Genomic DNA, 19,842 nt, shown 5'->3' on the forward strand with positions numbered 1-19,842 from the left:
AGGCCCATCTCTCTTTTAAAATATAAATTAATAATAAAAAAGAAAAGATTTAAAAAGGTAAAAATGTAGGTAGACCCCTTCAAGTATAAGGCGTTTTGAATTAGATATCTAATGTTTTACGTTGTCATTGAGACTTCCCAATTTATTTTTTTTTTTATTTGAGTTTTTATACTAAGTAAAGTTAAAACTTAAAAAAAATTTATCAAATTTAGTGACTCTATGAATTATTGATCAGTAATTAGTGTACTTTTATTTGTTAACAAAGATTAAAATTATTAATCAATATTTTTTTAAAAAAAAAAATTAATTTAGACTGAAATCACTTAATTTAAAAAATAAAAGTTGAGGGTTAGTTTTAAAATGTCATATAGTTGAGGGGGGTCTCCGTACATTTTTACAATTTTTACCGATTAAGAACCCCGATCGCCCCAGCGCGCATACACGCGGAGAAAAACCCTCGAAGGCGAAAATGGAGGAGCGCGAGTTCCGACGCCTCCTCGATCTATTCCCCGTCGTTCGATCTCGCGACTATTGCGTATAAATCTCTCCAATTTGATTTGATTTTGGTTAAATTTTGATTTGATTCGATTTCGATTTGGTTCCTGGTATAATCGTTTTGTGTTGATCTCTGGATCCAGCAATTTCGCCTAATTTTTCTCTATTTTTGTTGTGTTTTGTTCATCAATTGAATTATTCCTCATCTTTGATTGCTATTTGTTGCGAATGGTGTACTGGAGAAGGAAACGAAACCTAGTTTGTACCTTAATAAATGTGTGAGAGGAGTTGTAATTGGAGAGTTATTTGGAGGTAAAGCCTTTGGATGGAGTGCTTCTACTTCAGTTTTCAGCAGCAGCAGCAGCAGCAGCAGCAGCAATACCAGCAGAGTGTCGAGTAAGGAGATAAAAAATGGAGCTTTTGCTGCGGCGGAAACAAAACTGAGATTTTTGAGCCCTTGGTGCTTTTGATTCTGCTTCGGAAAGAAGCTGTTTTGGGGATTTTTTTTAATCTTTGATTACTAGTACTGTGTGGTGCACTAGAGAAAAAGGCACCCAATTTCTACTTTATATGCGAGAAGGAATTATAATTTAGCAGTTCGTTTGCATCTTCTTAGGCGAGGAAGCCTTAGATGGAGAAAGAAATTAAATGCTCCCATCTATTTCTAGTGCCTGTTTGGCCCTGCTTCTGCTCTTCGCTTTCAGCAGCAGCGGCAACAGAGCATTTTATTAAAAAAAAAAAAGAAAAAAAGAAATTTGGAGTTTTTGCTGTTGCTGAAGCAAAAATGAGGTTTTGAGCCTCAAAAGCAGAATCTTCAAGTTGGCGCATTTGATTCTGCTTCGTAAAGAAGCTGTTATGGGAAATTTAATATTGGCCTTGCTGTATTCAGCTGCTATGATTGACTCCTACCAGTCAGGTTTTGAGGATGTTATATAGTTGGGTCTTCTTTACATCAACTTTTCTCCTTCGCATTGTCATTTTGTGACTTTTGTATTCTCGTTCCATTAGATGCCAGATTGCCGTGACAAACCTAAGGTATTATTTATGATAAGTGACAGAAATGTGTTTGTTATTGAGAAGATGAGTATGAGATGTACTGAAATCGGTTCAAATTATTCAAAGTGTTTCCTATTAATTCATCTGCGGTGCTAATTTTACGAGTTCCCCTTTGCCTTTGAGTCTTATCATATGTACATGCAACTTTACAACCTATCTAATGCTAACCGATCAATTTTACTCTGTAGAGCTACTTTAATGAGTTACTATTCATTTATCAATCTTTTAACTGTAGTGGAACTTCTATTGTCACATTGCAGGCTGAATCGGGATCAACAAGTGCTTCGACTTCAAGGCCGGCACAAAACCAGGTATTGTCACTAAATCTACTGCTTGTTGCTAAAGTCATGTAAATCATTACGAAGATTATTAAAATGAATTGTCGCAGATATCGGAGCGGAATAATGCTTGGGACGATTCGGAAGAGAAAGATCTTAAGGAAATCAATAGCGAAGGTATATCGATGTTTGCAATGCAACGGTGTTCACATTTATTATTTATCAGACTATTTGGCCATACATGGTGCAACTATATGACGAGCCAAGAAAATTTTCCATGTCTCTCTATTTACAGATTCTTGCTATATGTTGTTACATATTGCATTTTTTTTATCAAGTTCTAGTCGTGGAAAGCACAATATCTAACCATGAAAATGTGCACTTCTTGCTGGAGAATTTAATTGCATGACAACACGTTTATGTCCAAACAGAGTTATTAATGCTTGCTGCTTGATGCAAATATTACAACTACTCTGCATAACATCAGTACTTGAAACGTCTAGCAACACCGTATTTGTCATCAGTTCTAGTTTTCTAATATTTCTGGATAGCTTGTGTACATGCACTTTAAACATTTAGCAAGTTATCTAAATAGCGGTAACATTTGGTTGCTTATTTCAAGTAAAGAAAATTCTCATGACTCAGTTTTTTTTTTTTTTTTTTCTTTGTGTGGCTTTCTAACAGATAAGTTTTGGCAGAAATTAAGGGTGGCTGCTGAGAAAAAGGTATGTTTTATTATATTGTAATTATCTAAGATCTAAATCACTATTTTTTCAAATCCAGATGGTTACAATCTTCTAAATGGAGGCCTCCAACACTATTTTTTTGATTGACACCTAGTGTAGTTTTGCATGTTTTGGTTTGACTTATTTCCATCAGTTGCATTAGGGATTCTGTTTAAGTTGAACGGCGATTTCATTAGATTCAACCACTCGCTTTTTTGCTGGCAAAATTGTGGACTTTGTTGATGGCTGATGGTTACTGTAGCCAGAGATGGCGCTGACAAAAAAATACGACCTTTTCTTCATTACTGCTATTCTTTTCCTTGGTATTATCTTGAGTTTAACTTGTTTGTATCATGCACCTTATATTTCTGCTGTAGCATGTAAGTTCAGAGGCGTGCTAGCTCTGAAATGTTCTTCCATCTTTACCCTGACTGTTTGTGAGATTCTTTAAATTATTAGTAGCCCTTCTTTGTTTCTCAGGTTGGGCCGGCGAAAGCTGAGCAGTTCTGTGAGGCATTTAGAATGGCTCATGAAACTCTCGTACGAATCCTTGTGCATTATCTTTTTCGGTCTCTGTTCTTCTTTCCTCGCTTTGTGTTTTTTTTTTTTTTTTTTTTTTTTTTTTTTTTTTATCATCAGTAGAAACTTTGCTTTTATCTGCAGGTGCACAAGGTACTGAGTGTAGATGCAGCGCAAAAGTTCATCAATGCAGAGGGAAACTGATGTCGTCGGAGCTCTAAGAAACTGTCTCAAACATATATTTTGTATCAAACACATTTGCATGCTAGCTTTCTCACTCTCTGATCAATCACGAATTTAGCCGCTGACGCGTAGTTCCAGTTTTGGCTTCATCATTGAAGTTTCGGTTGTAGCAATTTGGTCCCTGAATTTGGTCTATTTTACTGTTCATCCCCGACGGTTAACTCTTCAGATGATGAATCCGAGTTTGTATCTTTTTTCAGATGGTAACTTAATGAATGACTTGATTGCTGCTGTCTGGTACCAGTTTCTCAGCTTGATAGTTAAGATTGAAAGCTTAGGGTGTAATTATTTCTTTGACTAGGACCTGTAATTGATCTCTCTCTTTCTCTCGAGATGGTTGTATGTTTGGTGGGTCTTTGGATTACTGTGACCTAAATTTGCAAACTTCAAAATTTAGGGCAAATTTTAATTTGCAGTTTTTATAGTTTATCATGTTTCTACTCTTACCTTACGTGCTTAATATGTTATGCTTTAATTTATTAGTTTTTTTTAACTTTTGTTTTGTTGTATGTATCTATCTTTCAATGAAGATTAAAAAAGCACATTTCACAAACCAAGATATACCTTATTATTCTCTAATCCATCATACGCACTTCATCACTACCTGGTTTTAAGAAAAGAAACAAAATCTAGCATAACGAAGCACAACTTTTTAAACCATAAAAATAGGATAAAAGATAAGGAAACAAATTGAAGTTTACCCATTTTAAAACATTTAACTTCAGCAAGAAATGCACAATTCCTTATTTTTTTCTAAAAGAGAAAAAATCGTTTTTCTTTTTAGAAACAAAATATCGCTAAAACTATAAAACAACTGAGCATCAAACAAAAAAATATTCAAATGCCAACAATCAAACCTTTAACCAACTGCGCTAGGATCAGCCGGCTCGCAATTTTAAAATTTCAGAGGTGAGTATTGATCATCCAAATTGATTTATTGATAGGAAAATTTTGGTGCCAAGTTTCACCCCACAAAAACACCTCAATCAATCTGGCTTCCTTTAACCAGTTCTAAAATGATTTTTTTTTTTTTTTTTTTTAAGCTCTCATATCTTGCCTGGAAAACATCTAACAGAACGAAGTACAGTAAGTTCCAGTTCTATGTTTCACATCATATCATAAATCATTCATGAAGAGTGCCCAATATGTCGTCGTCCCGGAACAAGTGATACCTGAGCATTTACAACAACAACAAAAAAAAAAGGGCATCAGCTAATCGATTTATGCCGAAGAACAAGCAATCTTTTGTAACAGAGATCTCACATAAAACTAGCATAAGTTATGATTCAACCGAAGATGTTGCAGTTATTACTCCTGTATTTTTAAGGTTTCTACTTTTAATTTCCGTCTTATTGGTTTATCACTATGCACTGAACCATCTATACTGGATTTTTTTTTTCCCTTTTTAATGAAATTAATCATGTGGCATACATGACCAATCAATTGATGAAACCTTAGAACTACAAAATACAATTTATTCACCTGAGTCAGATACTAAACATAGTTTTCAATTATATTTGAACTGTTATGACTCGCATTACTGAACCTTTTGGGGTGTTTCCACTAAATCAGTGTACTTATGGTTTAGTTTTGTATGTTTATGTAAAGATAATCAATTCGTTCCATTGGTTGAGGGAGAAATAATGAAACTGTTATTTCTTTCTACAAAAAATAAAACTGCATGTGTTTCTGACTTTTTTCCACAAATTATGATATTTGTTGTATGTGTTCCCACAATGTTATGTATAAGTCGGCAATCGCCCGTGCCCTGCTTCCGATGTCCATGTCTGGGTAACCTAATAAATAGATTATTTTCGCAGGGAAACATAAAATTACATACCTCAATAAAAATTTAATTACATATCCTTATTAATATGACTCATCTATATCGGTTCAATAAGCAATCCGATTATCAAGCACCAAAATCCTAATCTAAACAAGTTGTAATGAGGTCTACCATTCAAATCCACAACGTGACATTACGTTATGCCACAGGGTGGTTATCTCAACTTTTCCCTAATAGTAACAGTAGAATAATACAAAACTGCAATAAGCTGAGAATACGCAAAAAATAGAATTGATGAGATATCAATCTTACTCTTTGTCTGCGAGCTTCACTTCAGTCCCTCCATACTCAGGTAATAGGACGACATCCCCTTCCTTCACACAAACAGGGATTAGCTTTCCATCTCTACCGCGTGCACCAGGACCCACAGCAATGACTTTGCCAGAGTTCAGCTATCACATACAAAAAAAAAGAAGAAGAAAATAATCCCCCAGTTAAGAGAAATTAAAAAGAGCACTACTAGGATCTTGTTCCATACACTAGTAAATCATTTTTCCGGATATCATTAGACAAGTAACAGTACAAGAACTAACTAGAGAAAATAACACATCTCAAACAATAACAAGTCTATTTCGCTATTTGATGGAGTTACCGAAGGCCTTCATCCAATAGAGAAAATGGATTTGAAGCGAGAATAAGTCTTCAAAGTCAAGCAGAAAGATATATCATATAGACGAGATAGAATAAGCAACTCAGCCCAAGCAAATTCTGAGGCCCAAAGCAGAATCACCTATTAGTAGCCACAGATTTTGAAGGTAAGTGAGCACCACACATCTTAAATTTACACAGTATTCTGGGACCCAATAACTTGCATTACATCTTATTACAGTATCTGAAGCTCCAGTACTGAACTGTTTACCTTAGGATCTGACTTTTGCACAAATGATTTCAGTTTGTATAGGAAAATATTTCTCATTTCAACGTAAGAAAGACCATCAGACTCATAAAGGTTGTAGGCGTAGTAATAATAATTGGTCTTGGGATATATATCTAATGTGATCCTCACATCTGGTAGTCTTAAAGGCCTTATAATATTACCCACCAAAGTGGTAAAAAAAATTAATTTCCCCAAAATATATGATGAAAAATTCATTTTTCAAGTTACTAATTCTTCCATTCAGTAAATGATGATTAATTAAGAAGTTGTACAAAATTTTGGATTTAACGACCATATTGTCTCCGCAAGTAGAAGTACTGCAATGCATGACAGTGAAACAGAACAAGGATCAAGAGTCGGCACTACCTCATACAAGAAAGCACAAGCTTTACTTGCTAAATATTCGGAAGCAAATATAAGACGCACGTCGAAATGACCATTATGACTAATAGATGAAAGTGGTACTACAAAATTGGAAAAGCTGCATCTCCATTGCCGAACATAGAGGTGGTGGAAAGAAGATAAGTGTGACACCCCCAGGATTCAAAATAGTCCTATATATAAGGTATGATAGGGCTAAACCTCTTAACCTAGCTATAATATTTTAGGCGATAGCTAAGCTCAAAAAGTTAAGAGGGTTGAGCAAGCCTAGTACTACAGTAGCTCTAGGATGGATGACCCTCTTGGGAAGCGAGGCATCACATAAGTATATCTGATATCCCTATACTGGTAGAATATAGGATATAATAAGTCAAATCCAAAAGTCATGAGTAATTTCACCGCAGTCCCCCTACTAACTTATGAAATACCTCCTGCAGTCAAACATAGCACTCAATCCTTAGATCGCTCAAGTCATTCCAACATTACAGCTAATCAATTCCTATACACAAATTTCCAGCCATTCTTTTATCTAAATGGGCCTACAAATATTATGAGCCTCAGATCTACCTAATGTAAAATTTGTAATATAAGTCCCAATAATAGATCGGAGCAGCATTACTTCTTGTGCAAGCTTGCGAGTTCTATCAGCGTTGAACTTAACTTCATTATCTCCACCATATGCAAGATCTATAAAGAGCTATTCCTCTGGAATAACAACACATATCAAGATCTCAACCTTCAATGTAGCTAAGCTCTATGTTGTCATTCTAAGTCCAAAGATGTCAACTAAATTCTTGGTATAATATACCGACCGCCCCAAGAGCAAGTGGCAAAGGGCTTGGTGGTTGGTACCCAAGGTCTCAAATTCGAATCCTAATTGATTCATATTTCCAGCTAAGTTTATTTCTAAATGAAATAAACGAAGCGGGTAGCGTGCTATCTATCTCTCAAAAAAAATAAAAAAATAAAAAAATAAAAAATTCTTGGTATAATATATAAACAGTCATGTGCCTGTGTACCCTATAAACAAAAATATTTAGGTCTATGAAGCTCAACGGATCAACCTCTTATTTATCTAGTAAATACCTACCTGTACATTGCTATACTCGCTACATGCCCATGGAGGATTATGCTATGCTTGCATCATAACATGTGTCTACTACTTGAACATTAACTCTGCCGAATACTTGAAATAAAAGCACCAAAAAACACAAAGATGCATATTATCTTAAAACCCTAGGCTCATCAGCACCAATTTGAAGGCCATTCTCCCTTTTACAAGATCCAAACAATCATTAATGTACTCACAAACTAATTAGGTACTAGAGGACGAGTACCGTCATCAGGATCATCGAAGCCTTTTGCCACATTACCGCCATTTTGGCACGGGAGAGAGTAGAATCGTACCAAACATAGCGAATGATTCACCAAGTTTAGCGCACAACAACAATTGCCATGCAACATGGGGTCCAATATAACTCATAACCTTCCCAGATAAGGATTGAGATCCAACCTCCCAACTTTCAAAAATTATCTACTGACTTCACTAAATCCTCCACTGTTTGGAATATATGAGTTCCAATTTTTGTTCCAAAAGGGTTATTCTGTCAAACTCCTTTTCTCTACATACTGGGAATGATATGACAGCAAATTCAACTATCATATCATCTCTAAACGACGTTGCAATAATATCAAGACAACAGATTAGTTGTTATACAACATCATCTCATGAGCGCAAAAATTTTATGGATAGTGTGTCCAAAGATAATTGTTTGGGGATGCTTCGGATTTGTGCCGCATGGCGACGAGTGGACGTCCATCTCAAGGCTTTCCCTTGAGACAATCCCAACTCCGAACTCTGCACGAGCAGTACCGCTGGTTTTTAAGAGAGAGAGAGAGAGAGAGAGAGAGAGAGAGAGGCATGGGAAGAAAAAATTTGATGCTGAATGCTAAAAACAAAGGAAAAATGTCAAATACCACATCTGTGGTTTCACATTTTTTTCACTTTAGTGCTATGTGGTTTAAAGAATATCAATTTAATGTCTTGTGATTTCATTTTTATATTTTTATTATTAATCTTACTAATTTTTTTAAATTACTGACAAAGTTAAAACTAAAGGGTACTAAAGTGAATATTCGATAAATTAAAGGGCACTAAACTAAATTTTCTTCGTTAATTTAACGAAATATTAACAGAAAAGCTAACAAAAAGATAAAAATAAAACCATAGAATACTAAGTTGATACACTTTAAACCACATGGTACTAAAGTGAGAAAGTACGAAACCACAGGGGTGGCAATTGAAGTTTACCCAAAAAAATATAACAAGTTTAAATATTCATATTCATATTCATATTTTGACAGTTTGTATTTAGTCTTAAACTGTATGTTTTTCACTTTTACAAATTGTCAAAATATGAATATTTAAACTCATTATATTTTTCAATAGGAAATACAGTTTAACTAATATCCAATTTATTCTAAAGATAAATGAACATTACAATTTAAGGCTAAAAAATACAGTTTAAGACTTTTCCCTGCTTCTTATGCTAAAAATTACAGTTAATATTTTATTAAATACAAACTATCAGAATATAAATATTTAAACTCATAATTTTTTTTAGCATTTAGCATCTAGCTTTTCTTCCCATGCTTCTCTCTCTCTCTCTCTCTCTCTCTCTCTCTCTCAAACCAGAGGTAGGGTGATTTTTTTTTTTTTTGGTTTCCCGCTCATGCAAAGTTGAGAGTTGGGAACTTGGGATTGCCTCCAGGAAAAGCCTCGAGATGGGCGTCCACTCCTCACCACACAACGCACATCCGAAGCGTCCCCAAAAATCTTTTTTTGGACATAATGTCCACAAAATTTTTGCCCATCTCATGATGCGTTTTTCAATGTATTATCATCACATCATGTCTTAGAAATGTCGTAGCAGCTAAATCAACTATCACATCATTCATACTATAAAAAAAAAAAAGAAAAAGGTATAAACAGAATTTGTCAGAATGACCTGATCGAAACAGAAACTTATAGCGCAGTTTTTAACAGCCAAAGAACAAGTGATTGAATCAAGTGACGAGATCAACGACAAGAGGGGGGCAATTTTGTGAATAAACGAAACCTTGGTGGTCTTCTCAGGAAGCAGGATCCCGGCGCTGGTCTTGGACGGAGGGACGATCTTCTCCACCAGAACCCGGTTCAGCAGAGGAACCAAACGCTTCGCCATTTTTACAGATAGAGAGAAAGGGGAAGCGTACGCGCTAGGGTTTTGAGAGAGGGAAGGGGAAGGGGGGAGAGGAGAGGAGGAGGGTTTAAGGAGGGTTGGGTGGTAGTGAAATGACGGAAACGCCCCTGTTATTGTTCTGCTCCCGCGTTTGCGGGGGAGGGGTAGGAAAGGAATTGCGAGGTCGAGAATGCGCCGCGCCATATGTGAGAGGAGGCGACTTGTCTCGTCGAGTCCAGAAGGTTCGGAAGGTTCGGGAATTGGGTGGAGGCCAGGAATGTAAAACGGGCCCGGCCCGGACGGCTTCGGGCTGGACTTCAGCACTGCCTGGGTGATGTAGCACTTGTGCCCCCGGCCCGGCCCGGCCTGAAGTTCCAGTCCTGCTGGGCCACTCTTTTAGGGCCTGATGGTCCGGCAAGGCCCGGCTGTAACGAGCCTGGACCGTGCCGGGCCAAGAAGGGGCCCTCGGCCCGGCTCTATTAGGCCTTGTCAGTTGGGCCAACACGGCCCGGACCCCAAGGCTTAATTCCACGCAAGCTCTGCACTGACGGAGCTTGGGAGGAGCAGTTTTTGATCCAATTGACCAAAATTGTTTGATCCATTAGACCAAAAAATTATTTTTTTTAAATAATAATAATAATAAATGTATTTTTTATAAAAATTTAAAACGTTATTATTTTTATAAATTTTAAATTTTTAATCAAAATATTAATTTAAATATTTATTATTTGTATTTTTAAATTTTACATATTTATTTTTAAAAAAAGTTAAGGGGCCGACCAGAAGTACGGTCCGGACCGGGCCGGAGGGTTGTTAGCTTTGGTCTGTGGCACGGTCTTGCCCGGATTCAAAATGGGTCGGGCGAGGCGGACCGTAGCCCGTTTCGGCCGGACAAATTTGGACCGTGTTGGCCCGGCACGACCAACATTACACCGCTAGGAGGGGAGAGAGGAGAGGAAATTATTGCGTGGACTCGGTGCACCACTCCCTAGACTTTATTACTTTCGATTTTCAATTGAAGTCGAAAATGTTACAACAGTTTTGATACTTTATGTTCCGTACAATCTCATAAAGCTCTTAGATACTTAGGATTTACTATTTGATGGTTAGCACATATCCAAAGATCAAAAAGTTTATAATAAAATACTATTCATCCACACTATCTATAGTACACTAGTTCATGAATGAATCACGAAGCTAAGGAATAAATCGACCGGTTCAAACCGAATAGAATTGTTTGTAAGAATAACATTATGCTAATACGAGAATAATCCCCATGAGAAGAATGAGAATGGTTTGTCCCACAGAGAATACCACAAACTAAAGAGGCCCCAAAGGCTGAAATATCACAGGAACGTTTAGCTTGAACTTTACAAAGTAGTTACAACAATAACAGGACCAATGCCCATCATCACCCTTCAGGTCACTTCTTTTTTTTTTTTTTTTTTTTTTTTTTTTTGTTCTCATTATTATTACTTTTTTTTTTTAAGTACAGGTGAATCTTTGGGTCACTAGAATTGGCCTTATTCATCTAAATGTACACTGTATTAGGCATCGTATGCCTGCCTCCGATGAACGATCGCCGCCAAATTGCATTTATTACTAATCATGTTTATCTGGTCCTTACAATTTGGAGGCTTCTGCAGTTACTCTACTCAAGGCGACAGCCACCTTCGATCCGGACCGCCGCCCCAGGTGCCGGCTGATGAACTCTCCCGCCGCCATAAGCTTTCCGAGATCCACGCCGGTCCTTACGCCGAGCCCATTAAGCATGTACACGACATCCTCGGTCGCCACATTCCCCGAGGCACCCTTCGCGTACGGGCACCCTCCTAGGCCAGCGACTGACGAGTCCACCGTGCTTATTCCCATCTGTTAAAAAGGGGGATAGAGTTTTCATCTTATGAGCTGTATCTAATCAGCTTAAAGCTTCTTATTCAATGTTAAATTTTACAAAAAGCCCTTGAAACAATGATTTGATGCAAGAATTAACTCCAATTATCTAACTTTCGTAGGTTTTCTCTAGTGGAAAGAAGTTAAATTTGGCAAGTAAAATTTGATTTGGTACAAAACCTCGCTGTAACAATTCGATGGTCGGCGAGTATTTTGGATCAAAACAAACTGTATGGGCCAAATTGCAATTCAAAATTAGTTTGTGCATTTTCCTTAGAAGTTCGCGGATCAAATTGCGATTAGCAGAAAAAAAAAAAGAGAAAAATATTACCAGATTTTTTTTTAATAAGATTTTAACCACCCCTTTATTTGAGTGCTTTTAGATGGTAGCTTACTTGAAGCGAGATGAGGATATTTGGGAGAGCTTGGCCGTAAGTATCATGAAAATGGACTGCGAGTTTCTCCACTGGAACAACAGACATAACAGCTTCAAGCATCGGAACAACAGTGCCTAATACCAGAGAGTAGAGTAAAATTAAAATATATCATAGCAAAAATTATGTTTAACTTGGTGACTAGAATATTAGTAATTAATGTCACATGGGTCTACCGAAGATCTAAAATCTACTTTGAATTTTTCACTATCTAACTTGAGATGATAATATATATATAGTCATGTCATTCTACAATCGTAGACTTAATAGTAACCTAACAATGGATTATATTTACTTCAACTGGTTCTGCTACATGGCAACGCACCCGAAGTGGAGTTTCTTTTAGCAAGAATGAAATATACAAAAGTGAAATATAAAAAAAAAAAAAAAAACAGACAAATGACATCAAACATACCCGGAGTGCCAACTCCAATTGTATCACCAAGTGAAATTTCAGAGCATCCCATATTGTTAAGCTCTTTTGCGACGAATGCCACACTTGAAGGAGGCACTGCTCCTTCCACTGGGCACCCAACAACGCACGAGACATATCTGTAGAAGTTGGGTAATAATAATTTTGTGAAATATCGAACTCAAAAAGGTCTACTTTAGAGGACATACCTAAATAATGGGATTACAAGATAAATGAACTATACGGCGAATGACATCTTATTCAATGGGTCTACTGCAGCAAATATCAGCTCAATGATGAGAAGGGGGAAAAGAGGCTTCTATTCAACAGAGGACATTTCTTTAATTGATACACAATAATCATATCCATCAGCAACGTATGAACTTAAATTGTTGCATTTCATCTTGTGTAAATTTGTCTAGATAGCTTTTGTGTTTTGTAGTGTGGCGTAATTTTACAATTTGACATAGATATGGGTTTACAACAGTAAATTCCACCCTCGGCCAGGGACCTTTTACAATAATTTAAATTTGGCCTTCGACCTTTTATATGCTAGAATTGAGTCCCTGTCCCTATCCATTGGATTCCACTGAAATCAATGCCCTTTAGTTTAAATTCCTCCATCAAATTGGACATAAATATCTGCATGATTGCCATTTAATTGCCACGAAGCAACTTTTGGACTCCTCTCATAGAGATTGTTTGGACATTTTCGATCAATTCAAAGGAAAAATTCAATAGATAGGGTAAGATTGCAATGGAATGCACAGGTTAGGGGCCCAATTGTAACAATTGGAACGTTGAGGGGCCAAAATGAAACTTTACAATGGTAAGGACCCCTGGTACAATGTAGTAAATAATTGAAATAAAATAAGCACAACTCACCCACGAACAGGGATTGCATGCTTATTAGCAGCAAGAACAACATCATTATAACGTACAAGGCTCTCTTTGATGCTGCAATTAATGTTGGATTTTGAAAATGATTCAGAAGCTGATGCAAATACTGCAACTTCTTTTGCGCCAGCTGCAACAGCTGCTTCAAATCCCTAAATAACATGCACAGCCGATTAAAAATTCAGTTACCAAATAATAGGCCAATTATACAGGTACGTCAGTTTTTAATCATGTTAACTTACTTTCAGATTAGGAGTTAATACTGGAAATTTCACCCCCTCCAGACTTCCAACTCCTTCCATAACATCCTTGGCATCTGCCAGCTAAAATGCCATGACAAAATTACAATTAATTATGAAATTAGAGTGTGATCAACTTTGGATTGTCATGATGAAGGAAAAATAGTGCCACGACAAAACGACTTTGTATTCTTAAAGTTTGGTCTTACAGTCCTTCAAAATATTCCACATAAATATGGTGACCTTTAACCAATAAAAACAGAAAAAACAGTAGTTTGATACTTTGATCTTAGGAAGCACATGAAAATTGCAGGTTGTTGTAGAAACCTAATTACAGACTAGTCTTCTAATGAAATTACAGCATCAGATGAAAAGAAAGGCACCAAAGATTACTATTATAGACAAAATAATCACCTGTGGTACCCATTTTGGAGAGACGAAACTCGTTGCCTCAATAACAGGCAATCCAGCAGAGACCAACCTCTGTATTAGTTCAATTTTTACTGCTGTCGGTACAATATCTTTTTCATTTTGTAACCCATCTCTTGGTCCTACTTCCACTATCTTCACGAACTTTGGTAGGACCCCCAAAAACTGCAAGTGCAACACACATATGTATGACTTATACATATTCTATTCAACAAGGTTAGTTAAATCAATGTATACATATCTCAAGTATGAGGATATTTGATTCCTGGTGTTTAAATTTTTATATATCTCTAACTTTATCTACTTTATTAACTTCAAATCCATTCAAAACTATCAAAATTGTACAATTCTTGAAAAAAAAAGAAGAAAGAACTCATATGCCCTAGCTAAAAGTGAAACTTCAAACCATGGTTATAACTACCGGACCCTTTTGCTGATAAACTCCGTAACTTCATAGCTATTTCCTTATTATGCAGAACAAACTTCCATGTATTAGTTTCAAGAAAATCGGGTGAAAAGAAAATATATTTTACAACTTTCTACAAGGGTTTACAGAAAAACAGAAGTAACAAATAAAACACTTTAATCTTAGTCACAAAGCGTGCTCACATAGACCATGAGAATGAAAACAGGGCACAGAACATAGGATGAGAGTAGAGAATACACTTTCACGAACTGACGTTAAAATCTATAAAATATATAAGACAGAATTCATCAAGCTCAAAGGGACTATTCAAGTTTTATTACCAAAATATAATTCTCATCAGTGCATTCAGCAAATGGTCCCCACCATGGAAAATGAAAGAAAAATAAGACAAAAAGAATTGAGATATCATTTTAGCACCTTATTTGATAGACCACTTGTTTCTTGTTCTCTGCAAGATGTACTATAGCTACTACTTTGTAGCTTCCATGAATCATAAATACTATCAAGAACCGTTTGATTTCTACCAAGGGATAAACTCTTCCTAAACCGCTCCTGCCGGTACTTCTCATGCAGTGGTCTTCTCCGTGCATATTCTTCCCTGCGACAACCAAAAATTACAGCAAGTATGCCCCATTTCATTCTAAATTCCTCACTGTTAACACTTGATTGTACAATGACCTTCGAAAAAATCTTCTTGCAAAATGATGTTCTTGATTGATCAATGCCTTGCTAGCCAAACATCATGCCCTTTTCAAGGAAAGATTTCCATTTGCCAGTAGATTAGCAATAAAATTATATACATAATTTTTAACCTCAATTACATACTAATTATAAAAAATGATGTTATATAAATTCCCACAATAGCAGAAGGTTCAGAAGACTACTGAGAGCAGACTAATGCTCAAAGACGTTCACGCTTACTCGCGACTGTCGGACGAACTCGATAGCCTTTCTTCAATTGCAGAGCCTCTCATTTCATTATGATCGAGTCTCTGCAGGCAAGTGTTGGAGGTGAATCGTCGAATACTTTCTAGATTCAAACTTGTTAAGTCGTCAAGACCAACTTGTTCTTCTAAGCTTGGTATTACGGAACTTAGAGTCAACGACGAAGCCAGAGAAAATGTACGTGGCACACAACTAGTCAACGCACATTTAGTGAGGAATTTCGGCATCAGCTTCATTTAGCGGCAGATATCAGCAAATAGCAACATTAGATTTGTGTCCCTGATGGCCAATTAATAAAAATTTTGGTAAAACAGGAAATGACTCCCATTTTGAAGGGAAAAAAACAAAAAAAGAAGATGACTAAAGTATAATCTGATTCATGAGGCCTATACATTAAAAATGTTAGTTGTCTTAATACACAATAAAATGGATGATTTTGGTACGTGTAATAGAACCTTTTTTTTATAAAAAAAAAAAGCTTCTTTTTAGCACATTGGCATTTTATTACTCCATCTATATATATATTATATTATATATCACAGTTAACAAGAGAATCAATTACCAATTAGCTTTACTTTACACAGTAAAGAACACAATTAACACTGAAAAAAAATCAAATAAGTATCCTAGGATTACACCTACAAGCACAAAACATGAATTAATCCAGCTTATTCAAACCAAATACCTAATTAAAAGCTCCAGAAAATAAAAAACAGGAGGGGGAACTTTTCACAAAGTTCTCTACGAATCAATTGGACAAATAGATAGAGGGATATCGCAAAGTAGTTTGATTAGGGCAAAAACAACTAACCTTGGTGTGTTTCCTCCTCCTAGAGTGAAGGGATCCGAAACCCTAATCAGAGAGAGAGAGAGAGAGAGAGAGAGAGAGAGAGAGAGAGAGAGGGGAAACCCTAGCCCTGGTCCACCGTCCGACGACGCCCTTCTCCGAAGCGAAGCTCGAATTGGAAAAGAGGTCGAGGATGGTTGGGGAAGACGAGGTATGATTGTGTGGCCCAGGTTTGCCACGTGTCTGTAGACCGTACCAATTAAAGCTAACTTTTTGTCGTAAGAATTGTATTGCCCGAACCGTGTGTATAAGCGCATCTCGTGCACCATATTACAGAGAAGCTATGATTTTCCAATTAAGTTCTATGGAAAGTTGGAAACGAGGATAAATTTTAAGTCGCCCCCTGTAGTTTATCTTAATTTTTACCTTGGTGCCCTATGGTTTTAAAAATTTTAATTTGGACCCCTGTGATTTAATATTTATTTTACCAAAAAAATTTAGTATAAAATATGATGACAAAAAAAATATTTTTTAGAAATCACAAGATGGCAAAGTGAAAAATGTATTAAACCATAGGGCCCCGTTTGGTTGGGGAATAAAGTGGGGATTATTATCCCCACTTTATTCCCCAACCAAACGGAATGTTTTTAGGCCGGAATATTTTATTCCTGTCAAATCTTACTATTCTTAGTTATTCCGAAATAACTTGGGATAAACTATTCCACCCTTTTGGTGGAATAGTGCTATTCTAAGATTTAATTCCAAGCTTTATTAAAATTAGAAATTACATTAAAACTAAATTATATAGACATAATATCTTATATATTACAATAAATTATTTTTATTAAAAATTATTAATTATCCTATATTAATACATATTATTTATATTTAAATCTATAATATATTATTATAATAAATTATTTTTAAATATTATAATAAATTAATTTTTATTAAATTTAAGTTTAAGTAGAATTTGAAAAAAAACATTTTTATAAAAAAAATTAATTTAAATAAAATATTTTTATTAAATGTTATAATAAATTATTTTATAATAAATTATTTTTATAACAAATTATTTTTATGAAATTATATTTTATATCAAATTCAACCATCACTTTTTTTCACTATCATCTACTATTCCATAAAATTAACCAAATGCAATTTCAATTATTCCTGAAACTAGCAGCATTACAAACCAAACATAATTTTACTTTTATTCCTGACTATTCCGGAATAGTAAACTATTCCAGGGATAAAAAAAAATTATCCCAATGTTTGTTATCCCCAAAACAAACGGAGCCGAGAATAATGTGTAATTTTTGAATCATAGGGTGGAAAAGTGAAAAATAAATTGCACTTGGATATTTACCCTATAATTTAATCATGAGATTTGGACACCGATTTTTTATAAACGAGCCACTATTTCTTCCTTTAATAATGATTATTATATATATTGCTGCTACTTGATTGCTTATTACTAGAAATTTCAAGTTTTTAAATTTTCCTTCAGATGATATAAATTGTAGAAAAAATTTCAAATATCACCCTATGGTTTCGCACTTTTTTATTTTAATACCCTGTGGTTTAAAGTATATAAATTTAGTATCACGTAGTTTTATTTTTTTCTTTTTATTAACCCCTTCACTAATTTTTTTCGTTAAATCAGTAAAAAAAGTTAAAACTAAAAATACTAAAATAAATATTCGATAAATCTACGTGGGATATTTGAAGTTTTTGGTATATAATTTAACGAAATGTTAACGGAGGAGCTGACGAAAAGAGAAAAATAAAATCACGGGGATACACTTTAAACAACAGGATACTAAAGTAAGAAGTGTGAAACTACGTGGGTGGTATTTGAAGTTTACCCTAAATTGTATAATATCAATTTACATTTTAATTTTAAAACATTAACTATTTAAAATTAGGTGCAATACAGGTATGGGTAATAATTTATACTGGCCAACCTCATGGGCCATGGCCCAAAAGAATTTTTTTTTAAAAAAAAAGTCTCTTACAAATGAGAACCTGTAAATTGTAGCACAATTTGATAAATTTTATTAAAATTTGTCAAAAAAAAAAAGATATTTTGACCAGTTTACTAAAAATTTAATTTTAATGCTCTTTAAAAACCATCTCTAAACGGTATCTAATTAACATGACAGCGTAGAGACGATTGTAGGTAGAGGTGAAAGTGATTAGAATAAACTCTGATCTAATCCGACACCGAGTTTGATAGGGTGTGAATATGGTTGTTAAAATTTAACATTCGACGCATATTTGTATTCGAAAAGAAATAAAAAAAAATGAGTGCGAAAATGATTTTTTACGAAATTCGATCATATTCGACTGTTTTCACCCCTAAATATATTGTAGGAGGATAAAGTGGTCGCTCATTGTGTTTTTCGTTTATTTTACTATAAATTTCATATTAAAATTGTACTTATATTTATTAAAATATTGAATCTTGTTGAATAAAATAAAGGTTTACAAAGTTTGATCAACATAAATGTGAACCTTTAATTGAATTGTATATTTTATTTGCGTTATTTTTAGTTCATATTTATACATGCATATTAGTACATATTAGGGGCTACAAGTCTAGCACGCCGCTTGCGAGTTAGCTCGTGTTCGATTCGAAATAGGCTCGAGAATGGCTCGTTCGAAATTAATTTTAAATATAAAACCAGCTAAATTTTTTGCTCGAAAATAATTTTTAATATATATAATTAAAAATATAAAATAAAATTTTAATTTTCATTCTAGATAAATGATTATAAAAAAATTCTATTGCATAAATCAAGAATGTTAATTTGAGCACGTATGCAGATTATAGTTATGTTGATTGTAGTTTTATTTGTATGTTGATTGTAATTTTGGGAATTGGTATTTTATTTGGATTGTAGTTATAATGGTAATTATAGTTAAATTTATATTGTGTAATATTAACAAATATTCATAAACATTTTAAAATTTTAAAAAATAAAGAAGAAAAAAAAATAAAATTTCAAACTATAAACGAGCCGGCTCGAAATTATGTACATAATTCCAAGCCAAATTCGAATATGGCTTGAAATTAGTTCGAAAAATGAAAAATAAAAAAAACTATTTTGAGCCGCTCGAATTCGGCTTGATTTTGATTTCGAGCCGAACTCGAACAAATCTTATTCTGGCTCGAAATTAATTCGAGCCGGCTCGAATTCGGCTCGAATCTAATATGAGCAAGGCTGCACTTGCTTGTGTTCGGCTCATTTACACCTCCAGTATATATTATTATTCGAATATAAATCTGACTCATATCTAAATCCGAATCCGTTTTAAACGAACATAATAATAAAAATTTAGTATCCAACACATATTTATATCCGAATTCATATCCAAAATTTATATATATATAAACGTGAACATAATTTTGTCAAAAATTCGATCATATTTGGCCGTTTTATTTTTAGTCGTAGAAACCACCAATTTACAACAGCCTCTGCTACCATTTTTTTGGGTTTTTTTTGCAATTAGTCCCCTGAGAAAAATTTATTTTAAAATAGTCCCGATATATTTATAATTACAAAAATAGCTTTACTCCTGCCATGCAGGCGCTGCATAAGTATCACGCGGGCAGGCTGGGCGGTGGGTCTGGCCAGTTGAACACGGTGAACTATTTACCGTGTTTAAACACAGTAAATAATTAACCGTATTCAGTTAGTTATTCTGTCCTGAAAAAAATAGTGTACAATACGT

The 19,842-nt window shown here is 34.9% G+C and overlaps 3 protein-coding genes across 4 annotated transcripts; 1 reads left to right on the forward strand and 2 right to left on the reverse strand.

Annotated features, from left to right (window-relative positions):
• Window positions 389-3,708, forward strand: LOC109720443. Its single transcript, XM_020247559.1, has 6 exons — window positions 389-535; window positions 1,812-1,862; window positions 1,940-2,006; window positions 2,514-2,554; window positions 3,035-3,094; window positions 3,218-3,708. The coding sequence occupies exons 1-6, from the start codon at window positions 470-472 to the stop codon at window positions 3,275-3,277; spliced, it is 345 nt and encodes a 114-aa protein (XP_020103148.1). The 5' UTR covers window positions 389-469; the 3' UTR covers window positions 3,278-3,708.
• Window positions 4,210-9,721, reverse strand: LOC109720442 (10 kDa chaperonin, mitochondrial-like). Its single transcript, XM_020247558.1, has 3 exons — window positions 9,540-9,721; window positions 5,415-5,554; window positions 4,210-4,488 (listed from the first exon to the last, which is right to left on the reverse strand). The coding sequence occupies exons 1-3, from the start codon at window positions 9,642-9,644 to the stop codon at window positions 4,440-4,442; spliced, it is 294 nt and encodes a 97-aa protein (XP_020103147.1). The 5' UTR covers window positions 9,645-9,721; the 3' UTR covers window positions 4,210-4,439.
• LOC109720508 (hydroxymethylglutaryl-CoA lyase, mitochondrial) lies at window positions 10,859-16,303 on the reverse strand. Of its 2 annotated transcripts, XM_020247676.1 has the most exons (9): window positions 16,129-16,303; window positions 15,294-15,596; window positions 14,790-14,970; window positions 13,931-14,110; window positions 13,520-13,600; window positions 13,266-13,429; window positions 12,384-12,520; window positions 11,930-12,045; window positions 10,859-11,513 (listed from the first exon to the last, which is right to left on the reverse strand). In XM_020247676.1, the coding sequence occupies exons 2-9, from the start codon at window positions 15,551-15,553 to the stop codon at window positions 11,265-11,267; spliced, it is 1,368 nt and encodes a 455-aa protein (XP_020103265.1). In that variant the 5' UTR covers window positions 15,554-15,596; window positions 16,129-16,303; the 3' UTR covers window positions 10,859-11,264. The 2 variants fall into 2 exon arrangements, with proteins under 2 accessions (XP_020103265.1, XP_020103266.1); XM_020247677.1 differs by lacking the exon at window positions 16,129-16,303 and having other exon boundaries at window positions 14,790-15,119; window positions 15,294-15,436.

This window comes from Ananas comosus, linkage group 14 (assembly GCF_001540865.1).
Source record: "Ananas comosus cultivar F153 linkage group 14, ASM154086v1, whole genome shotgun sequence".
Taxonomy (NCBI): domain Eukaryota; kingdom Viridiplantae; phylum Streptophyta; class Magnoliopsida; order Poales; family Bromeliaceae; genus Ananas; species Ananas comosus.